Raw genomic sequence first — 23893 nt, 5'->3', positions numbered from 1 at the left:
GCTGAAAGCGGGGAGGAAGAGTGGCAGGAAACATTTAACCAGAGCTGATAAAACACACTGTGCTGGTGCTGTCGCTGCACGTCACTCAACATTGCCACACACACACCCACACACACCTGCTCCCATTTACACGTTTAACTTGATATGTACAATATTAAATTTCCTTTTTACATAATGTGTATTATTGATCTGTAAAGTGCCTCCTAAATAACGCTATATGTCATATATATAGAGATATCTCGACACAAGCATATGTAGACACAAACACATACACAAACACACACACACACACACACACACACACACACAAACACGCAAATGCTTTTAAAGCCCATCTCCTGTCTTGTTTTTCAGGAGCCTTTCAGTGTTTGCTTAAGTCTGGGAGTCTTCAATCTGTATCTCTGCACTATCAGGACTCTGTGGCAGCCAGACTTCCCTGATAACCAGCCCTATCAGTGCAAAGAACAACACGTCTAATGGATCCCTGCAGTGAGCGTGTGTGTACGCTTGTGTGCGTATCTCCTTTTGCCTCTTATAGTGTATTTTTGCATGCATTTTTTTCACCAGAAGTGTGTCCTGCCTTTTACTCTTTCTCTGCAGATCTCTGTTTGGACAGAGGTGAAATCCAAAGCTCAACAATGATTCAAAAAGCAGGCCTTAACCCTATCATTTAATACAACTACCGACAATCTAATGAGTGAGCTTAATGAGCTTGGGTTTCATAGCTGTATTATTATACTTTTGTTTTCCTTTTCAATAACATGGAGTAAATTAAATTCTGTCTGGCTGCTAACTCTATTATCTGTTCCTTCTGATTGACAATGTGATGCTATCACAGACCGTCATAGCCTCCTTTAATATCAGCAGCACAGCAATTACCAACACATGCATTATTATTCGTATGATACGTAGAAAGGAAATAAAAACCGTGGCAGCGTGTTTTGATTTCACATTAAACTTCACCCCATTATTTAGGGTTAGGGTTAGGGATTCTCCTACTAACATTACATCTGAATTAAAATCCAGTCATATCTGGTTTATTTTTCTTTAACTGCTCCATGTGTGGCATCAATTATTTCCTGCACAAGACACAAATATCACAAATATAGTTTACAAAAATCAGTAATTCTGCAAAACAGCTTGGTCCTATAGTTTCCAGCAAATGTTACTCAAATAGAATTGTACATTAATTGGGGACACTTTTTATCTGTGGATCAATACAGGTGCTCTAGTAAGTATGGCCTTCACCCGCAATACATTTTAGACTTATTTACTTGTGGTGCCGTCTCAACTACTTAGATCCTTGGATGGAGCCCTGCTGGTCACCTCAGGGTCTCACCTTGTATACGACGCATGTTTCCATTGCTATCACCCATGTCTTGCCCAACTGAAGAAGTTCAAGTGTCCAGCAACACTGGCATTGTACCAGAACATCAGAGTAAATATGCAGTTAAACCTGCTTCTGAAGATAATGGGACTGCAGATGCAAGAAAGCCAAAATTTGTTCTGTTTACTAGGTGGAAGAGCTCATAAACTTGGAGCTCAGGCATTTAGAGGTTAGAACTGTGTTCTTGGCATAGAAAAAATGATGTAGGTTAGGTAGAGGTAGCTGGGGAATCTGATCAGAATGCTTCCTAAATGCCTTGCTTCCCAGGAATATGCATTACATTACATTACATATCATTTAGCTGTCGTTTTTATCCAAAGCGACCAACAATAAGTGCATTCAACCATGAGGGTACAAACCCAGAACAACATTTAGGAGCCAGGACAGAAAACAGTCGTGATTCTGTTGAGTGGCTTGGTGTCCCTCGCAGTGAGGGGGCAACAAGCCGATTGGCAGATGCAGAGCCACGTGTATGGCCTGGGGTGTAAGGTTTGACCACGTCCTGGATGTAGACTGGACGCAATCGGTAGCATGGTACAGTGCTTTGAAACAAATGCAGTCAGCCACTGGTAACCAGTGAAGGGAGCGGAAGAGCAATGTAGGTTGAAGACAAATCACTAGCAGACAGACCAGCCAGGAGGGAGTTGCAGTAGTCTTGGCGTGACCAGGGCCTGGACCAGAACCGTTGCCGTCTTCTGAGTGAGAAGTGGACGTATTCCTCTGTGCAGCATGTATCTACATGGGTTGTTGCAGCAATATTGGTGTTAAGGAAGAGTTGACTGTCGAGTGTCACACCCAGTTTCCTAGCAGTAGGGGTGGGGGCTACCACAGAGTTGTCAAAGGTAAAAGTCACTGGGTGCACGCTGACTCGGCAGGTGGATGCTGAGAAAATATACAGTATGATCATAGATTACGATGTTACACGTTAGTATCCCTGTGGACAGAGTGGCTGTGAAAACAACATTGTGTAGTGTTGCGCTGCTGGCGCCTAGATAAACGAAGACAAATGGATTCAACTTGTCAGCTAGAATGTCAAATACTAAAGCCTGGAAGACTGCAGGTGCATTAGTTAGTCAAAATGGCATGAACAAATACTAATAATGAACACCGGGCCTGTTAAAGGCAGTCTTCCACTTATCCCCCTCCCTTATCCTCACAAGATGGTAAGCAATGCGTAAATCTAGCTTAGTAAAAACTTTTTATGTTTCAATAGTTCAAAAGCCGAGGATATTAAAGGAAGTGGGTACCTATTCGTAACAGGGATGTCGTTAAGTCCACGATAGTCAATACAGGGCCTGAGTGTCTTGTCCCTCTTGTCCATGAAGAAGAAACCTGCTCACGCAAGTGACAAAGAACACCGTATTATGCACGCTGCCAAAGCATGGCTTGTCTCTCCGGAGGAGAAAGGGAGAAGAGACATCCTTTGGGAGGTGCAGTACCAGGCAAAAGGTCTATGGCGCAATCATTCAGGCGATGACAACGACATGGCTTTGGACTCGTTGAAAACCTCCTTGAGGTCCAGGTAGAACAGGACCAGGAAGTCCATTGTGAGTAGACAAATTGAGGGAAGGACCTCTTTCTTCCCCTCAATCATTTTCATGACAAAGGGGAGTATTGGGGGCAAGAGAGGGCAACACTTTTTTTTTTTAAATCAAAAAGATGTATGAGAGAAGGGGAAAGAAGTGGTCGAGGGGCCTCAGGGCCTTTTTGTTTGAAAGCCTCTCCTTCGATCAATAAAGCTCATTTCAACCATTGATCTCCGCACACTTGTGCACACCTGTTGGCCTGTGACAACAGAGGCCAAAATGAAAGTTGTTAAAAGTGGCAAGAGCAACAACAGCTTCAAGACATTGGGAAAACAGCAGCTAAATGGACCAATGGGAAGTAAAACACTGTAGGGGAAGATAGAAAAGGACAGCGATGGTGTGGGTAATGAGATAAAAACAACAAATCATAATTTCATGAAACTCTTTGTTCTAAACTAGATAGACATACATAAGCATAGACACAGACTTCCATGGCAGCTAACATGTTCCTGCCACTTGAGCCAAAGAACAACAATGTATTGGGACAATAATGAAAATGGTTTGAATTATTTTATTTTGTTTTCTGAAAGGCTTGGTTTCTTGACTGCAGTACATGCAATTGTATTCCTACATTACCAGGTTTTATGATCAGTGGTCAAAGGTCCAGGTTGTCGTTTGCATCTTTGCAGAGGAGAACATCCTCAGTTCCGAGATGGTGACAAAATAATGTTGAGGCACATACAAAGCCCAAAACAATGCAGAGACAAGTGAACACATACCTATCCCACACCTTCTTGCCCATGAATACGCACAGGGGCATAACCAATCAACCAATCAGTCAGACTCTATGACAGCATCAGTGCACTTTGAACTCAATACTAATCAATACATTATACAACAAAATATAAACACATTACAGCATTTCTGCCTGCTCTGGTGTAAATACATCAATAAATAATGTAATAAAGCAATCATTGAATTCTACATTCAGGGCTTCAGCCCAGAAAACAAAAACAATGGCTTCATGTACAACACAGAAAAACCCTTCTGGTTTTCTGTATGAAAGATCCGACAAACGTTTGGGGGCCAGTAGAAGTATACTTGTTTATATGATACATATGTATATATTATAATATTTTTTATGTGTCAGAATTGACAGTACATGGTAATACTGCATTGGTGACCTTTGATGAATCAGTTGTCAGTCATTGTGATCCTGAATGAGTCGCAATAGCGGACCAAAGCAAATCCACTTTTAGGACAGACGGCCCGATGGGAATTCAAGAGCTCAGTCTGAGTGCTTGAGGGTTTTAAAGTGAGTTATCATTCACAGAATCTGTCAAAAGTCAGAGAAGCAATGCTCATGACCATTGGTGTGTAATGGGAGTCTGAGGCAGGAGAGAAGCAGGACTTCATCTCAAAAGATAAGAGTACTATTGGCACCATCTGCCAGGCCCACCTCAAGAAACTACCTGCAAAGAAAGCGGCAATACAAACCAGGGCTGCAGGAAAATACTCAGTAAAATGTTCTCACGTAACCACTTTTCCATGACCTTGATGGAAAATGCCATGATGTCAGACGATGACAGCTGCAAAGGGTAATCCATACAAAAAAATAGAGCTGTTACAATAACTATTCTAATATCGAATCTCACTCATTAGAGGGCATCCGTAACGCAAAGCCTGACTGTCCCCAATTGATTCTTCATTTAAATTCACTAGATTCTACTGTAGATTTAGATCTAGATAAATTCATGGATCTGCACAAAATCTGTCCTCTAAACGCATGTTGAGAATTTATCCAAAAAATACCTGGATCCACCCCAAGGTTAGTGGTTTCTTTGTTAGGTCATATCTAGGGTTGGGTACCGAGAACCGGTTCAATATGGAACCGGTTCCAATACAACCGGTACCTACCCGGACCGAAACGCAACGGAGATTTCGGTGCCTCATTTCGGTGCCTGAGCCAATGGAAAACTGAGGTCTCCGCTCGTCCCGCCTCCTCACACTTCCGCTCCTTCCTTCAGGGGAAGCGGCGGCTCCCGCCGGGCCCCGCGGCTGCCGGTGGACAGACTCTTGTCCCCGCGCTGCCCGCACCCCGCGTGCGTCAGGGCTCCCGTGCAGGTGTGGGGGGGGGGAGGATCTCCTCGTGAGACCTCTCCCCGGCGCTGGCTGGCTCCCGCCGGGCGCATTTCCTCCGTGGCGGTGCGCCGCGACCGGGCCCCGGGACCGGGCTCCGGGACCGGGCTCCGGGACCGGGAGGAACGAAGACCACGCCGAGAAATGTTTCATAAAAGTGACCGCATTTTAGGGGGACGAAGGCGGGCCGAAGCCTGCCTGCGACAGCCCCAGCCGCGGAGACACGGGGGGGGGTCTGAGTGTGTGTGTTTTGTATTTATTTTTATTTATTTAAGTATAGTGTAAACTTTTGTTAACAGTTCGTATGTTATTCATAGTTTTGAGTTAAAAAGGGTTTTGTATTTATTTATATTTATAATCTACTTTAAACAGTTAATATATTTGGCAATAAAAAAAGCCTTTCTTAGTCAAGCATCGTTTTGTGCACTTTTTTAGTGCACCGGTATCGTTTTAAAAGTATCGGTTAGGAACCGGTATCGGATAAAAACCAAACGATACCCATCCCTAGTCATATCCCACCCTTCTAGTTTAAATAAAATTGGTTCTTTAATTCTTGTGTTATCCTGTTGACAAACAGACAAACAAACAGCAATGACAACATAACATCCTCGTTATAGGGTATACGAATAATGACTTAATTAAAGAGCCAGATTACATGACATCAATACATACGAATATATGTTTTCTGAAATGGATGCTTCTGACTTTATTTATTCATTTATTAAGTAAAGACTTACTTATTATTAGCGCATTCCTCAATAGTTGAGGATTCAGTGAAAATACATTCATGTATTCTGTTGATGGTATTCAACTTATTTATTCTTTAACATTTCTCCTTGCTCGAAAGCTCCACTTTTCACAGTAACAGGCGCACAGGGCAGAGAGGGTAACTACAGTGGTCTAACAACTGACTGATTGATCAGGGATTAGAATTAGTCTTTAATATGTTGTCTCACAGTGAGAACGTCATGACATCTTCCCTCCAGGTTACATGCGCGGATACAAGGTTTATTTAAGTCATCGGTCAGCTTTTGGCATTGTGATGTCAAGCAGCGCACACCCCGATGTAAGAGTTAGAGTGATGACTGCTGGTGTTATTGTGATACCTGCAGAGGGAGGAAGAGATCGCAAAATTAAACCTGCAGGATGAATTTGTTTTCCATTGTGTATAACAGTGTTGTTGGTCAGGTGGGAGACAGATGTACACAGTATTGTGGCATTAGAACATATCAACCCCGAGCTACACAACATGTGCTTCTGGTTATTATTATGAAAATAATAAGAGTGGATTATAGATGTAGCCATGTTGTTGTTGATGAGAGCACCTGTTCTTCTTTTTGGTCTGTAAGTAAGGAAATACGTTTTTTTAAATTTTTAAGAACATAGTGGTGATTTATTTAATATAAGATTATTTTAGATTTCCAACCTTCTTATTTGTTTGTGGAACATGATATTTCCACTTTATTTTACTAGTATCTAACTGCTCAGTCAATACAGAAATGCGTACAGCCCATATTCAAGACTAAACCTTGAAACAAGTCATTTCGCATTTAGAGGTGTGGATTCAAACAGAATGTAACCTCAGCACATGCTCAAATTTTAACTCCACATGTGCTCAGAGCTATGTCTCAATTTTTTCTAGAACTACACGCTGTTGAATCGATCCTTCTGCAGTTTATAATGTTGCGTGAGCACAAGGAAAACTTTTGTTTGGAGACAGGGCCGTTGTTTATGCTAAGGATCACATCACGTGTCTCGAATGTGCCCCTCTGCAATTCATCCTGTGGCAAACGCGCTGGGAAATCAACCTCAGAAGTGTTCAGACTGGAGGACACATGATCCCAAATCGGATTATTGAGAATGACAATTTTGTATGTTAAGAGAGGACTAGCTGCCAGTGTAAACAGCTTTCTCCTCTGAGGGAGCCTGGCTCCACAAGAAACCAAGCTTACCCCCTCACAAGACTGAGGAATCCATCATCATTATGACCTCATAACTGTCACTGTGGAAAATATGCAGTCCTTTCAGTCATATGTGTGTGTTTGTTTGTGTGGTGTGTGTCTCTGTGTGTGTGTCCTTCTGCAAGGATTCATCAACAAGTCTTGCCCACCTTTCTCTTACTGGACACACACACACACACACACACACACACACACACACACACACTTGCATCTGCAATACTAACAGGCGCCATTCTCTGAGTTTGGATGCAAGTACTTACGCACATGGAAACAGTCATGAACAAATAACTGTAATACACAGACAGTAAGAGTCACATACACCTCCACAAAGCAAATCCCTGTAGAGCCTGTGAACGGGGGGGGGGGGGGGGGGGGGGGCATTGAGAGTCATTCTGACACATTATTAGAGATATAGAGAACCTTATGAATGAAGACTTTCCACATTGTGATACTGCATACAAACCATCTGCACATGTCCAATGTCCCATCTACTAACATGGAGGAGGTGGGGTTTACTGTAGCCAGCCACCAAATGGCGATCAAGATGCTTTAGCAATTCCCATTGCCTAAGCATGTTTATAGTGCAGTGACAATCACCATCTCATTGTAACATTGAAAACTTTTCTTCATGCTATATGTTTCCAACTACAGTAGATTAGGACAGTACATAAAGATACACAGCATGAAGGCAAAGGTGAAGCCAAAGTCCTGATCACCCCTGGAGGCTGGCTCGGCTGTTGATTTAGATTTTTGTAATTATGAGCTAACCCTTTTATTTCTGGCTCCCTTGTCTTCTCCTCTCCTCTCCTGGCAGCTCCCATTGTTTGTCTCCTGATGCCTTTATTTCTTCTCTCCTCTGTTGTGACACCCTCAGGGCAGGACTCATACAAAATTAAAGCGCTGCTATTGTTTGTCACCTGCACCAACAAATAACTTCTCCCCAGGAAACCAAAAGTCAGTGGAACCTTTTAAACGTACTAATTCAGTCACCTGAGGGCAGTTAAACGTATTTTGGCAGCATTTAGGACCCCCCTCCCGCTGTCTCCCTCCCTCCCAACCTCGCCATCCTCTATGTAAATTGGCTGCTGGCACCATCTTGTGGTCACAAAAGACAACAACAGAGGCAGACACAAGTGCGTCAACATTTTCTGAAAATTTCTCAACGATTCATACAAATTGCAGATAATTAAAAAATAAATTCTCTACTGATTTGTAAACTTTACTCAAAGACAGTATTTAAGTGGAAGCGTGTGTGTTTGTGTGTGGGTACAACAGCATATACATATTTATTTATTAAGAAGTATTTTCAGTCACACTGTGCATTAGTCCTCCTCTGTCTTGTCCTTTGTAATGGGAAACTCCAGTGATGCCCTGAACCGAATGGGCACCTGGTCCTCCTCGCTGATTGGCTGCTTGGACACAGGGGCTTGGATTCGCAACTGTCCATCACCCATCAGGGAACAGGATAGGCCGGATAGATCCAGGTGAGCGGGCAGGTCGATCTTCTGGACGAACCCCAGCTGAGATGAGGCCGAGGAGGAGAAGGCGGCGCAGGAAGAGGAGGAGGAGGAGGTCTGGCTCTCCTCTGCCCCAGCTTGCTTCATGGCCACCACCGCTAGCCTCCGACCCTCCAGTTTGACAGTGATGTCACCGGGGGCGTAACCTCTTGCATCCAGGGTGACCAGGAGGTCACTATTGTCTTCTGCAGGCTTCTGTACTTGCTTTTGTAGCTCTGTGCTGGGAGTCTCTAGCTGCTGCTCTGTTCCATCAGTCAGCCTGATATACAAACAGAATCTTGATTAGAATCACTTCATCATGTTTGCACTTTCAATTTATCCTTTATTTAGCCAAGAAAGTTCCTTTAAGTCACACAAAATCACTTATATACATAAGCAGCCTCACAGCACACAACAGACAGACACAAAACAGAGATTAGAGTATGAAAGAATTATACCAAATAAAGGCTCACGTTTAGACCAGAGCTCAGTGACTATAGGTATAGACTTTGCCCTGAATGATCACCCAAACATAGAGATACACAGTCACTTTACATACCCTGCCAAAGTGGAGGAAAGGAAGGGCAGCTTGTTTAGTCTGAGCAGGGGGTGCCCCGTGTGGAGCTCCTTCAAAAGGCTGTCGGCCAGCTTGGCTCTCCGGTTGAAGAAGTCCTGCTGCAGTGAGGAAAGGGCCCCGTTATGCAGCGGCCACAGCAGCCGATCCTGGCTGAAGAACGGGTCATCGGCAAACATGCTGTTCAAAGCACTGCGCTGGGACATCATTTCAGCGTTGGAAGAGCGTTTTTTCTCTACAGACTTTGTAACAAGCAACCTGCGTGTGTTGTGTTCTGGTGTCTCTCTAGTTCTTGGCTCCTTCTTCCCGACCTAATGTCTTTAGGCTCCAGTGAAGAGTCGAAACTTAAAATTTCCCACGTGCCTTCTTCTCGTGAAGGGGGTTAGGGTGAATGTGGGACATATACACAAAGCACTCTGCTTTATATACCCCAGCAGCTCTGCTCCCACACACCCACCGTGTTATTTACACCCCATGAGCTCACTGCTGTTTGTCAGCGTGTGCCAGCAAGGTCAGGAATGCCCTGCAACTCATCAAAAGGCTAAAGACAGCTCATGGCCACATCCTTTTTGTGTGTGAGTGTCCACACTGCAGCCAGAAATGTCCTATTACTTATTTCTTCATCGCTAACTTGGGCTCTACTTCATAACGAAATAGATGTAGGTGACCATGATGTCAGGTACTGATTTTAGCCTGAGAGGAATATTGGTCTGATGTTCAGCAAAGTCAGAAAATCCTAGATGTCAACAATTTGAAAATTCTTAGTTATTGTAGAATCATTAACGTTTTACCTGTGGGATTGGCACACCGTTTTTTCTGTGGACCCAGTTTTCAGGAAACCAATGGACCCATCCAGGAAATAGTCCTGAAAATTGTATTTTTGTTGCCTTCCTATGCCCGTTCCATTATACTTTGGAGATTGAAATTCCCCAAGTCAGAAGTTGCAACTGAAACCTCAAATGGAACCCAAATGAGTAGGATGGCAGCGTTCATATCCAGAAGTTCTTGGGTTCATGAAATACAGTCTAACCACTCTGCACAATAGCGTTGGGTGCATTCATGAGCTCTTACCTCTTTTCATTCTGTCCGTCCTGGGAGAGGGATCCCTCACATGTGGCTCTCTGAGGTTTCTACGTTTTCTTCCCCTGTTGAAAGTGTTTTTTGTTTGTTTTTCAAACAAACAAAAAACTTGTTGAGGGTTAAGGGCAGAGGATGTCACACCATGTTAAAGCCCTATGAGACAAATTGTGATTTGTGAATATGGGCTATACAAATGAGGATTGTTTGATTGATTGATTCATACAGACATTCTAGCATATCTAAAACGTACTTCCATTCTTTCTGAATGAAAGGCTTTACTTCAGTTTTTGTACTGATAAAGAAAAGATTTATGTTGTTAGTGAGTGAGGTTTAGATTTGTTTGGACAGAGCTTGGCTAGCTGTTTCTCCCTAATCCTTATGCTAAGCCAAGCTAACCAGCTGCTAGTGACAACTTCATCTTAAATATATCAATAAGAGTTTTATTGATTTGAATACAGTATTACACTGGACAATAAGACACAAATTTATTTTAGGTAGTTAATGAAATGTTATAGATTGATTAATGTACTGTGACTAGAGTATTAAACAAGTGGGAAGAGGATTTGAAAAGTGTTGACATTATTTTGTAATCATAATGGCTCACAAACCGGCCTCTTCATTGTTTCCGGGCAAAACCCGTGTACACGTTTCCTTGGAAGGGCAAGAGCATGAGCAGCTGTTTGTCACTGAACAAGTCGAACAGCAGTGTAAACAAAGCCTGTCTTGTCTCAGGTTACGAGTCTTCATCACTGCTTCTTACAGGGAACATTCTGTCTGCATGTGTGTGTGAGTGGGTTAAGCCAGCGTGTTGAAATTACGAGAAGCCTGTGTCACGTCTATTTGTGGCTGTCAAGAAAACATATTGAAATTCGGGTTTCACATCATTGGTTCAAGCTGTGAGCTGGCTCACATGTGATTGGCTGAGAACAGCTGCCTCAGAGTTGTATCCCCCTGCTTGTAACATTGGGCTGAGACAACAAAAAAAAAATGTCTTATTAGGTTAAACACTGTAATAAATTGTTATTTTAAATCGTTTAACACTTTTAAAGTGACACGTCTTGTAAAAAGTTTGAAGTTGGATGTTTGAGGACATCAACTGTCATCTTTGAGTCATCAGAGGGGTTAGCCCACTGCAAAAATAAATAAGTGTGTCAATGAACTAGCAGACAGAAATAGAAAGAAAGATTCATGGCTACTTTTCCCTCAGCTGTAAATCTCTGGTTTATTATTACACCACCCATCTCAGTTTGGTGGTTATTTATGGTTGTAATGTATTAGAGCCTCCTGCTGAAGACACCCCTTGGTCATATTGGTTAAGTGTTAAGAATTGGGTTACTATATTTCCATAATACGTTTGATCATATTTTTTGTTTTTCTATCGCCTGTGAAAGTAAAAGACACTTCTGATACAGACTCAATTGATTATGTAGTAAATAGCCATAGAAGGTTGAAGGATTTCTTGAGTCAGATATATAAGATCAGTCTCACATCACTTTTTTGAATATGTAGCTGGGGCCAGCAGCGGGTGTCTCCCTCTGTATGTTGTATGTGTTCCTGAGTGTATACTGCAGATTTATACAGCAAATTGCTCAAATGCTATACTGGATTTGCTCTCCAATGATGCGATTAAACTAACAGGCTTCAGGTTTTCCAAATTATTAAGACGTACCTATAATTGAGGGTGATGGCCATAACGAGATATTGTGTTTAATGGGTTTTTCATGAAGAAGCATTACCATTAAATAAATAAAATGTATATTTTTATGCAACACAGTGCTTTTTGGGGGATATAAGTATCTGCACCAGATTCCATTGTTATCCAATAACTGTGGAGACATTCCAACACTGTAGCGCTTCATTAGCTTTCATTCATCCATCAACAGTTAACTGACTGGCATTGCCATCCATTGAGCCATATGCTGCTAGTGCGGCTACATTTTTTAAATGGAAATGGAGTGTAACAGAGATGCGTGGCACTTAAGTACATTACTGGTTTAAATACTGGTTCAGCTGGGGTCTGTCTGTGGAATTTACAGGTTCTACCTGTATTTGCATGGTTTTCTTCAGGTATTCTGGCTTCCTCCCTCAGTCAAAAGACATGCAGATTGGGGTTAGGTTGATTGACTGTACTTGTCTCTTTACTGGTGCCCAGCCCCCCCACAACTTTCCTCCACAAGGATAAGAGTTAGCTTGATTGATGGATGTAAGAGAGCTTCAAGCCCTGTTGAGGCAGATATCAGTTTATTTTCTTACAATTGAAAGAAATAAAGCTATGCATGTGTTTCAAAAAGGCCACGCCAACAAGACTGTCTATCAAACTGTAGGATTACAGATTAGAATATTTAAAAACCAACTCAATCCCTTTTTACTGGCACATCTAAGAATGTATAATGTTGAAAATGTGATCTACAGCAGTTCTTGCATGTAAGTTGTAGGTACTGTCAACATTTTTAAATTTCACATTTTAAATGCAACTATCTGGCAAAATTTGCATTGTTTTACATGTTTTGTCAAATTGCAGCAAACAATCTGTCAAATTATGAAAACAATTTTTTATTTTACATGCCAAGCATAAAAGACAGGATGAAAATGTTTTTGGTTTTGTCGTTGAAATTTACAGTTCTCTATTATTTTTGGACTGCCGGTTGATGCCAGATCTGTTTTATGTGAGAATTTTGTGCAGTGTAAATAACAAACATTAAAATCTAGCTAGAAGCTGACTGATCTTACACATTGCAACTTTCCTTTGATGCACCAAACATTAACAGCTTGGTCATCATTCTGCTTTATTGCTTTAAGTGCCTCAAGTATACATACACACTATGTTACAATCTCTCTTTCCATCTAAAAGCTTATGGTAATATTTTGTAAAGATTTTTTTTTTTTTAAATATAGTGAGTGAAGAAAACTACAAACATTGAAAATGGAAAATGTGGTTCGGCAGACATGGGTGAAGCTTTTTGTCTAAATCAAAGAATTTTCTCAAATGTAGTCATTTTGCCCCATATTACAACGGTTATTGTTACTCTGGACATGGTCCAAAACGAATCACATCATTAATGTATACAGAGAATCAGTACAGCATCAATCAACATTTAGCACAGGTTTTTTACTGGTAATTTTCATTTCAATTTGGGAAATCTGTTTAGTAATCATCCTGACCTAAATGTTTTGATAAATATTTTCCATTTCTCCATAAACGTTTTAAAATGGCAGAGTTACATCTACGTAGTCATTTTCGTCGTCTTCTTCCTTATCGTCTCTGTTTTTCTTTACACTGGCACAAACCTCCTTGGACTTCACATTAAGGTTACTGGGGCCCACTACATCATAAAAATGATCTTCATCTCTCTCTGGCTTCTCATAAGCATCATCTGCCACTTCGCCCACTTCCTCTGTGAGTTCCTTGTTAATTTCTCCTGAATCAAAGTTCATATTGTCGTGGTTCGTGTCATCTTCATACTTGTTCCTGGCTGTGACGGACACTGAAATGCAAGCATGAGACGCAGAACATGAATACATACAAAAGCATTTTGATCAAAGTGGGCAATTGAAACAAGGGAATGTGTGTCATGGTGGATTGTGCAGACATTGACTTAAGGTGAGGGCTCCTGGCTGCTTGGCCTTTCCTCTTCTTCTCCTGCGGTCCAGATAAACCACCAGGACCAGCAGGAGCAGCAGCAGGATCCCACCAGCTATTGATGAATACAGCAGCGACAAAGGCACTAGGAGAGAAAACAGTTTATCCTTCAAATGTCAATGTCAAATTTTCTGAAAATGTACTGCTACTCTTGATTGTGCAGATAGAGGTTATTATCAGTAATATTCTCAAACTAATCTGCATTCAAACGAGCCTAGTTTGAAAAGCAAAGGTGCTTTGACCCTGTCTGTCAGAATTTTCTTTTTAACTTGAAACTCCCCAAGAACTACATCAATTCAAATTTATTTGTTTAGCGCCAAATCACAAAATGCATACTGTCAAGGCACTTTAAATATTAAAGTCTGTACCATACAATATTAATGAGAACCCAAACAGTTTTCGCAACGAGGAAACGCTAGGCAAACAAGATGACATTGTACTTAAACTTTACTTCAGTATTTTTCATTTCATCCTTTATTCTACACCACATTGGGTAATATTGTACTTTTTTACTACACCGGATTTGGGTAAGAGCTTTGTAAAGTAAACTTTTTTCCTTTACATAGAAAGCTAAGAAAACGTAAAAGTGATGATACATCATTCAAGACAAATATGGTAAGCTTTTGACAATTACATGTCAATACAATTAAATTTACAACAATATAGAAAATTACAGCTGAATCTTAAATTCACTGTAAACCAAATTTAAATAATATATACAATATAATTTTGAGGTCTGACTCATATGATGAGCATTGACTGTTTGTTTACATTTTCTGAATTAAACCACTGATGATAGAGAAATTAATCTGCAGACTAATCTAATCTGACAATGAAGATAATATAGTTGTATTCCTATATTAAACATAACATTTGTATGAGTTATGATCGCTGGGTGCAGCTTTCTGTGTTGAATACTTATGCCTCTGTTATTTGTGTTTTACGGCTTATTTTATTGATTTCATTGCATTTCTTACCAGTAACAGAGAGTCTCACAGGGTCACTTAAGGCAGAGCTGAACATTTCATTTGAAATGTTTCTCTCATACTGACACTGATACGAACCCTCATGATCAAAGTCCACTGTATGGATCCTGAATGTAGCAGAGTTGGAACTTGACTTCTCCGTCGCTCTGAATGAGCCTGGACTCTTCTTAAGAATAAATGTTTCACTTTTATGCTCATCTGAGATTGAACAAGTGATGCTGACATTCTGACCCCAGCTGACCACAGAAGAGGGATTCACGGAGATGCTGGGCTTAGGGAGGCTTGCTGAAGAAAAGAAAAAGATAATAATCAGATTTAGACACAGCCTTCAGTGTTTTAGATCATGATTTGTCTTACACGTGCTTTGAGTCCAACCCTGTCTTTAAAGGGATGTTTTGAAAGGATTCGGAATTTTCTAGTAATAATATTGTGATAGAATGTATATGAAGATGGTTGACATGACAGCTCCCTAAATTGAACTAAAAAAATCTTGATTGCCACTTGCTGGCTGGCTGCAACATAAATCATAAAGCCCACCTCTTCCATGTTAGTGTATTGGACCTGGACCAAACTAATAATTCAAAATAAATCTTTCTTATAGATGGATTAATTAATTTTACAATCTACAGGTGAAACAACTAAATGGGTTTTCAGTTGGAGGCTTCTCTCACTTAGTTGCAAGACAGAAGACAGATACAGAAACACTTTTTTACCCTTGGCACCTTATAATGACTCCCCTCTGAGCAGAGGGAGGAGAACCATCTGTTCAGGTGAATGCACTTGTTTACCTTCACATTTGCACGTACTACGAGTTTTGTGGTAAATGTTTTTTATCTCTTTTTTTTAACTGCTGCTGGAACACTGTAATTTCCCTTATGGAATTAATAAACAATATATTGATCTTTCTATCAGATCCAGGAGATGATTCAAAATGATTCTCACCTGAACAGACAACACCAGCATCTTTCCTGTGTGAACAATCAGTTTTCCCAAATCCACTGTGCTGACACTCAGTTAGAGAATCTTCACTTCCTGAACAGGCCACGCGATCAAGCCAGATTTTAATTTTTCCATAAGGTAGACCAAAACGTGCGCCTTGAGTGGCAGCCATCGCTGTGCCACAGTTCAAGTGTCTGCAAACCACCTCAGCATCATTTAAGTCCCAGGAGTTGTCGCAGACTGTTCCCCACTCCTTTTGGTGATAAATTACAACTTTTCCAGAGCAACGATCGCCGCGATTCAATTTGATCACTAAACACAGAGAAATTAATTGTTGTCATCAATCAGGTTTGTCATGAGTTACAGTACATTACATTACATTATATCAGCATTTTATTTCCCCCAAATTTTGAAATCTGAAAACCGGAATGAATCATAGATAACATCAGACCAGAGACGACTGAGGCAACAAATACTGAGTTGGTTTCCAGCCCTGACTTAATAAATGAAAGTGATATAAAGGGAAGCCTGAAGAAAGAGGCCGTATCCATTAAAACTAAATATTCCTAAGACATTCACTTCATGTATTTCACTTACATATACATTTTCTACATAACTTTATCACATAAGTTACATTTATAGGGTCATTTTTCATAATAAAAAAATTATCCTTGAGTTAACGTGAAAAAATTAGGTACTTAAGAGTGATTTGATTTAATAAATGTACATTTAAATTTAATTATTCAACCCACTCTCAAATTATTTGATTTATTCACACCAAATCATGAAAAATAACGCCTGATCTGCCTTGTGAGCCTTCAACTGTACAAGTGGTTCTTACATTTATTTGAAAACCTGCATTTGATCAAAGAATTTCTCACATTTACAGATGACACCAGCATCCCTGCTGTGTGTACAGTCATTCTCCCCGTATTCTTTGTGCTTACAGTCACTTAGAAAGCGTTCATCTCCCGAACATTCCAAATTATTGAGCCAGATTTTGCCAGTTCCTCTTCCAAAACGTGCTGCTACAGAGGCCTCCACTGTCTTACCACAGCCCAACTGTCGGCATACCACCTTAGCATCAGACATGCTCCATTTGTTATCACAGATTGTTCCCCAGCTGTTGTTTTTATATAGTTCAACTCTTCCAGAGCACCGAGTGTATCCAGGACCAGCTAATCGGATCTGAAGACCTATCAGGCACCAGACAATACAATCAGTATGTTAATATTTTGCTCAAAACTAAAATAAGGTTTTATCTACGACATGGGAGAGTAAACTTACCTTCATTTAGGGAAGATACAGGTAAGGTCAACAGAAAGGAGACTGTAGGAGGGAAAAGTGGTTTTGCTTAATACAATGAACAGAAAAGTGCTGGAAGGTTTCGGATTCAGATTTCTATTTTATTAAACAAACTATTGATAACTTTAATGGTACATAACTCCGGAAAAAAAGGCCAAACAGTCCCCATCTGAAACCATTTTAAATTCAACCTGTATTATCATTTGAATCTGCAAATCTCCAAATTTCTCACACTCAAAAATCAGAATCAAGATCCATGAATTATTCCGTGAAAAATCTTAGAGAAAGGCCTAATCGCAATGTTAAAGAAAGTTGGGAAAAAAATCCCCTATAACATCTAATGGATTCTTTCCTGACTCATAAATGTTAAATGGTCAAGCTGTGAAATTTCCTATAACTGTTAAGTGCTTTTGAATTAAGACATATTGTGCCACCTGCCCTATGTAACAGAGCTTGTCCACACCAAACATTGTTGGTACATTAGCATATTATTACAGAAACAGTGATACAGGCGTTATCGCTGGAGTAGCTAGCTGCCATTTTGGAAGCACGCTGACTCACAAAGACACACACAAGCATACTCACATACATATCTTTATCTAGTAAGTACACCGTTAGTAATTTGTGTTTTTGTAGTTTATTATGTTCATAATAAATGTTTTTCTTTCACAAATGTTTTTTCATTAATGTAGCATAAGTGAAATTTACCAACCTCTACACTGTCAAGAACTCTATATACTTCAACTTAGCTAACTATCTAGATGGTAATTTTGATTATAGTTAGTTTTAGGCATTATTGTACAACACATCTCACACTTTTACACCAAGTTTTTTGTAATAATGTTGACAAAAAAAAAAAAAAAAGGACGGGGGTGAAAACATTACCTCCTTGGAAAAATGAATGAAAACCAAGTATCTAAGTGTCTTTCTATGTATACTCTCAAAGAGGATGAATCATAGAAAAAAACAGCCCCAAGATCTAAGTAGAAAATCTTTCTTACCGAGGGTCAAAAAGTGCCGTCTGCTCTTCATGGTTCAGCGAGAAAAGCTGCTCTTCCTCCTTTATCAGTAACAAAACAGAAGACTGATGATTTCCCGGACCACTCGTGTCTTTCCCTCTTTTTTACTTGAAACATAAACAACAGAACATTCACCAAACCCCTCCCACAAACAGGAATTCTACTTTATCTATACCCTACTGTATGTTAGTCAGCAGATTTAAATAAAATTTCCATTTAGAAGCAGCCATACTAGGCTCCATGAAGAAGTCCAGTATTCATTTGTAAAGTGAAAAAAACCTTGGCCATGACTTGTATATACCATGTTTACATTCTTTGGACTGTCCTGGATGCCTCTGTGTCACACATGTAGCAGTTAAAATAATACATGTCTCTCTCCTCTAAAATGCTTCATAGCTAACCATGGTTACATATGAGAGTGACTATGTAAGTCTTGTCAAGTTCAGAACAATCAACTAAATAAATACAACTCTATCTGCAGTATTAATGAACTTGTATCTGCAGTCCATCTGTAGCCGTAGTATGAATGTGGGGGTATCTATGGTATAAATACAGCTGTGCCGATAGTATAAAAACAGCTGTGATTATAGTATAAATGCAACTGTAGCTGTAGTATAAATGTGGCCGTAGCTGTAATATATACACAGCTGTATCTATGGTAATAATACAGCAGTATCGATATTGTATAAATACAACTGTGATTATAGTATAAATACACCTGTAGCATAAACACATAGATATCGAGCATAAATACAGCTGTATATATGGTATAAATACACAGCTGTAGTATAAATTTGGCTGTAGCTGTAATATAAACACAGCCTTATCGATAGCATAAAAACAGCTGGATCATGAGTATAAATACTGCTGGATCTTGAGTATAAATACTGCTGGATGTTGAGTGTAAATACTGCTGGATCTTGAATATAAATACTGCTGGATCTTGAGTATGAATACAGCTGGATCTTGAGTATGAATACAGCTGGATCTTGAGTATGAATACAGTTGTATCTATGGTATAAATACAGCTGAAGCTGTAGATTAAACACACTTGTAACGATTTTGTGAATACACTTGTATCTATAGTATAAATCCAGCTGTAGGTGTGGTATAAATCCATCCATATTTGTTATAAACAACACTGTTATGGCTAAATATGTTTATTATTTAAGTGGCGGTGATATAAACACCCTCACATATGGTTTGCCATCCTCTTTTTTTTGACTTCACCACCAGAGGAAATTATATTCTTATATGGAAATAAAATAGTCAATTCCAAATTTGGTACAGGGATAATGTTAATGTGTGATAGGTAGTTCACTATTGAAGTTGAGTCACGCTGAATATTGTTTAGATCCAAACATAGCTCACATTGTCTTCTATGATGACTGTTCATTTGTTTTATATAGTTTATCTCTTCTGGCCATAACACAGTTCAGTCTTATCAGCTGTTTGCCTCCTTGTGTGGAGGAAGTTAACCAGTTGATTGTAAATTGTGAACTGCAGTATCAAAATACTTCTACTTGTGAAATTCCTAGATAACACTCTTTTTTTCAGTGTTCTTGATGAACAACAATGTTGCAATTAATGAAGTTTTGAATGTATTATAAAGATTTCTGTGAAGATCTTCCCCAAAATATGTTGATATAGCAGCAGACTATGACATATTAAACAAGTGTTGCTTCGGTACAGACTACAGAGTCACATTTTCCTCAATTTTGCAAGTTAAAGCTAATTCACACTTTTTACATGCCAGCCATGTTTGAGGAAGGATATAATGGATATCAGACATTTCGTGTCTTCTTGTTTTCTTGCTTCTGTCCAGCATCTAGGACTGCGGGTGCTTTCTTATACTGTCTTGTCTTCAGTTTCCCCTGGACACACAAAAGGGACATAACAATTTTGAGGGTGATTTAACTTACTTAACAAATACTTTCACATGTGGAGGTGGTGACTGTGCTCGAGTGGATTCATCACTTAATTGCAGTTTAAGGTTTTTTAAATTTTCTTTTTAGAAATGTTCCATCACCTATCATCCGCCAAAATTTAGTATTATCAACCATATAAGATTGACGAGTATCCACTTCTTCCAAATGTACACACATAAAGCCAAAACATCCATCTTGAGCCTGAGTTTGCATGGTGTATTGATCGTGGTGTTGAGCTGCGGCATCGATCCCACCAATACAGCTTCTCTGCTGTCGGTCGTGAAGTTTCATCCCATTACTGCGCTGCATAAAACAAGCAATCACAATAATATCGCTTCATTACGTTAGAACACTTCACTTTATTCTTCATCTTCTTTTATCTTTTCCTTGTTTTCATGAACCTGTACAAACAGAGGAGGATGTTGTGTCAACAATAGAGACATATATATAAATTCTAGGTATACCTGTTAGCAGCGTGTCATATTTGTTTGAAATCACAGTATGACATTTGAGAAAAGAAAATGAAATCTAAGGAACGCAGTAACTAGCTAGATTGCTTTGCGAGTTGCATCCATAATTCACGGTTCACCCCAGAAAGTAGTTTAATGTAAAGCTCACTGGGATGATTGAGTATTTGTAGTCATGGTCTGAAATAATAAGCTGATGTGATTTGTCTTATATTTTATTTTTTAAAGTCTTATATTACCGGAATTGTTTTAATGGAATGTTTTTTTAGAATTGGTTGACTTTAATTTACTGCCTTAAGACGTTAGGATTGAAATGTTAAAGTAAAGGAAAATAACTTGATCATGTTCACAGTACTAATGGCAGTCCTGAAGCTGTATCCAGTAACACCCACTAGAGGTCATCACAATATTGTTTTTTATGAAAGATCAGTTTCTAGATCAGCACTCAAAGCAATATAAGCACTGTTTATACTATTTACTATATGTGTGTTCTATGTCTTGCACAGTATTCTTTCTTTTTATCTTCTTTATTTATCTTTATGACAATTCTTTCAGGCAACATTGTGAAGCAAAGAAAATAGAGAATAAGGTTTCCTGAAACAAATAGAATTTGTGTCACTCACCTGGAACAACAAATTATTGATTTTATTTTGTACATTTCCTTGTTACCTTCTACCCAGTCCATGTCAACACACAGGCCGAGTTTGTAGCTTTCATAAAAAGGCACACTCAAATGTGCACACGGAGCAGTAGTGAGCTTCATAGCGTGAGAAGACTGAGGAAGTGACTGTTGTGAGAACACTGCCACCACAGCCCTGTGGCAGCTAAGCCTGAAGCCTGCGGTAGTATTGACTTGCCCTCAATTCCTGTGAACCCCACTTTAACCTGCTTTCAGTTTCCACGGTACTGTGTTTGTGATCAGACGTTTGTTGGACCTTCAGCGTCTAAATTTCTGCAGCAGTGATGTCCACTCTGCACGAATTTTTTAAAACTCTCTTTTATCATAATTTCTCACTTTTTTCTGGTTGCTTTGGTGCAACATTCTCGCAAATGTCTCAATGACCACGATTACAATATGTTATTTGTACCATAAGATTCACTGTTATTTTCTAAACTGTAAATGCACTTGTGTTGTGTAAGGTAGTGTAATGCTCACTGACCAATAGCCTATCTCAAGTAGTTGCTGCAGCTGTAAAACACACAGACACACAAACACACTCTCATATTTTTCAGGAGTTGATGCCTAAATGTTAACATTTTGGGGATGTGGAGCTGCATTAAAGAGAATAGACATGATTTTGTTTCCCCTGCGTGCGTCATTTAATGATCTCTTTCTCAATCTACACACGCAAACACACAAACGCACACGCACAGCAGGGCAGGAGACAGCCCAGAGAGGTTACTAGGGGTCATGTCTGAGCAGCAGAACTGAAAACAGGAAGAGATTGGAGGTGTAAGGATGGCAGTGAAGTGTGTCTACAACGTGCGTGTATGTGTGTTTAGCTGGGTGAGGCATGTGGTTGGTTAAAATGTGTCCTTTGCATTGCAAAGACAACCCATGAGACACAGATGGGAGGTGTTTAAGTGTGACTATGTTTTAAGTTGATTGAGAGGAAAAGAGAGATCCCTTGATTTAGTTTTACAGCATCTGGGGCTGTGTTCCTAGCTACACGCACATGTGCAAACACACACACACTTACACACACACACACACACACACACACAAACAGAGTGCCCAACAACTGAATGTAATTCGGACTGACAGCTAGCCTTCACGCTCTGACGCACCTCTCCTCCCAAAATGGACGCAGAAGGACTGTTACACACACACACACACACACACGGTGTCTAAATGGGCTTTCTGTCCACAGCAGCTGAAAACCCAAAACATTAAGTGGCAGAGGAGGGGATGGGGACGAATAGTTTGGGGAGAGGGCTGTCTAAAGTGTGAGAATGTGGAGTAACCAGGGCTCTGGCGCCTGCTCACCGTATCTCTGCTTGAAGCTATAGGCTTTTGGTTTAGCTGGCACTATGTAAAGTGCCTTGAGATAATGTATATATACAAATAAAAACATTTAATTGAACATCAACATTGTTATTGACTACGTCATTGTATTTTTAAGAGGAATTTTTTGGGGAAAAAGTTCTGCTGTTAGCTTCTGTTCTAACGGCATCTTTTGTTAGAGCCTTACTCCCATACTCCATACGGCCAAATTGTACAACATACTTTGTAGTCTGTGTGTGTATTTGTAAACATATGGAAAATTGGATGAAAATATGACACTTATATTTGTCACCTATTCAATATATTTGTCACCTATTCAATAAAAGGACGTTTACTTGTTTACAACACAAACGTCTTCAAAAGTGAAAACTATAAAGCTCTGGTCTGTCTGTATTGATAACTGTAAAATGGACAGCATGGCCATTGTTGCTTAGTGTAGTGGGCATCTGGCTAAAACAACAATGGTAGACACAGGTTCTTTGAATACAACTTAACTCGTCATTGCTGAGCCACCTCATTATTTCTTATAATTATATTAGTCCTCAGTGTCTTGTTTTAAGTTTGCCAGAAATTATAGTTTTGAATCAAAAATGTTTTGCCACCTACTGGCCGGCGTGTTTGTTTGAGAGTTTGAATTTTGTTTGGGTAGAGGTGTAGACACAACAAATGTTTATAAACAATAGGGTATATATTTAATATTACATGTTATAATTTATATTGAATTTTTAAGTGGACAAGGCCACAATCAATCCAATCAGTTTTGATGATGTCTCTTGCTTCATAGATACGTCATGATTTATTCATTATTATCTTGTTGCATTATGTTTATTTTATCCATAAACAAGCTTTTACAATATGTTGAGTACAAATAGAAATGAATGAAATAGACAGATATAAATGCACTCATTAATCAAGTATGCTGTGATTTATAAACAACTAACTCAAATAGGGAATAATCATTACTTTAGTCTATTATTTAATGTGATGCTTCTTAATTATCGAAAAATCTTAATTCTAAATTAATCAATTCACAAACTACTTTACTCTCTCTTTGGCCCTTGTCCTCCTTATCCCTGATAATGTGTGTGTATGTGTCTGTGTAAGAAACACACATAAGTCACCAGATTGCAAGAAAAAAAGACCATCCCAGTGGAGCCACAGCAACGGTTTGACAACGGTTTGACATCTCCTGGAATCTTTTTTTCAAGATGTGATCTCCACCCATCCATCCATAAGTCTGTATTCTTCACATTCTATAGTTTTCTCGTAAATAAAAAAGCCATAATGACAATAAGCTAGACTGCGGTCTGAGGCAGGTTGGACTGATCTCCATCAATGCTGCAGTGCCTTCTGAATATGTCATTTAATGAGAGAAGATCATACAAAATCTACGTCTGGAACGAGATCTTCATCAAAATGAAGGCGTAGGCATGACACAAAA

General features: G+C 39.6%; 2 protein-coding genes across 3 annotated transcripts; both read right to left on the bottom strand.

The window, feature by feature from the left end:
- Window positions 1-8335: 8335 nt before the first annotated feature.
- Window positions 8336-9289, bottom strand: hspb9 (heat shock protein, alpha-crystallin-related, 9). The gene is made up of 2 exons (XM_061089327.1): window positions 9060-9289; window positions 8336-8750 (listed from the first exon to the last, which is right to left on the bottom strand). Exons 1-2 carry the CDS (start codon window positions 9287-9289, stop codon window positions 8336-8338), a joined length of 645 nt encoding a protein of 214 aa, XP_060945310.1.
- Window positions 9290-12687: 3398 nt separating this feature from the next.
- Window positions 12688-18097, bottom strand: LOC133023393 (deleted in malignant brain tumors 1 protein-like). Of its 2 annotated transcripts, XM_061090416.1 has the most exons (7): window positions 18035-18097; window positions 17016-17057; window positions 16610-16924; window positions 15732-16040; window positions 14781-15074; window positions 13754-13888; window positions 12688-13648 (listed from the first exon to the last, which is right to left on the bottom strand). In XM_061090416.1, the coding sequence occupies exons 1-7, from the start codon at window positions 18063-18065 to the stop codon at window positions 13368-13370; spliced, it is 1407 nt and encodes a 468-aa protein (XP_060946399.1). In that variant the 5' UTR covers window positions 18066-18097; the 3' UTR covers window positions 12688-13367. The 2 variants fall into 2 exon arrangements, with proteins under 2 accessions (XP_060946399.1, XP_060946400.1); XM_061090417.1 differs by lacking the exon at window positions 17016-17057 and having other exon boundaries at window positions 18035-18093.
- Window positions 18098-23893: the final 5796 nt, after the last annotated feature.

The sequence above is a fragment of the Limanda limanda genome, chromosome 17 (assembly GCF_963576545.1).
Source record: "Limanda limanda chromosome 17, fLimLim1.1, whole genome shotgun sequence".
In the NCBI taxonomy this organism is placed as follows: domain Eukaryota; kingdom Metazoa; phylum Chordata; class Actinopteri; order Pleuronectiformes; family Pleuronectidae; genus Limanda; species Limanda limanda.
Note: the sequence above shows the minus strand (reverse complement) of the source record. Positions and strands in the feature narration are given on the sequence as shown.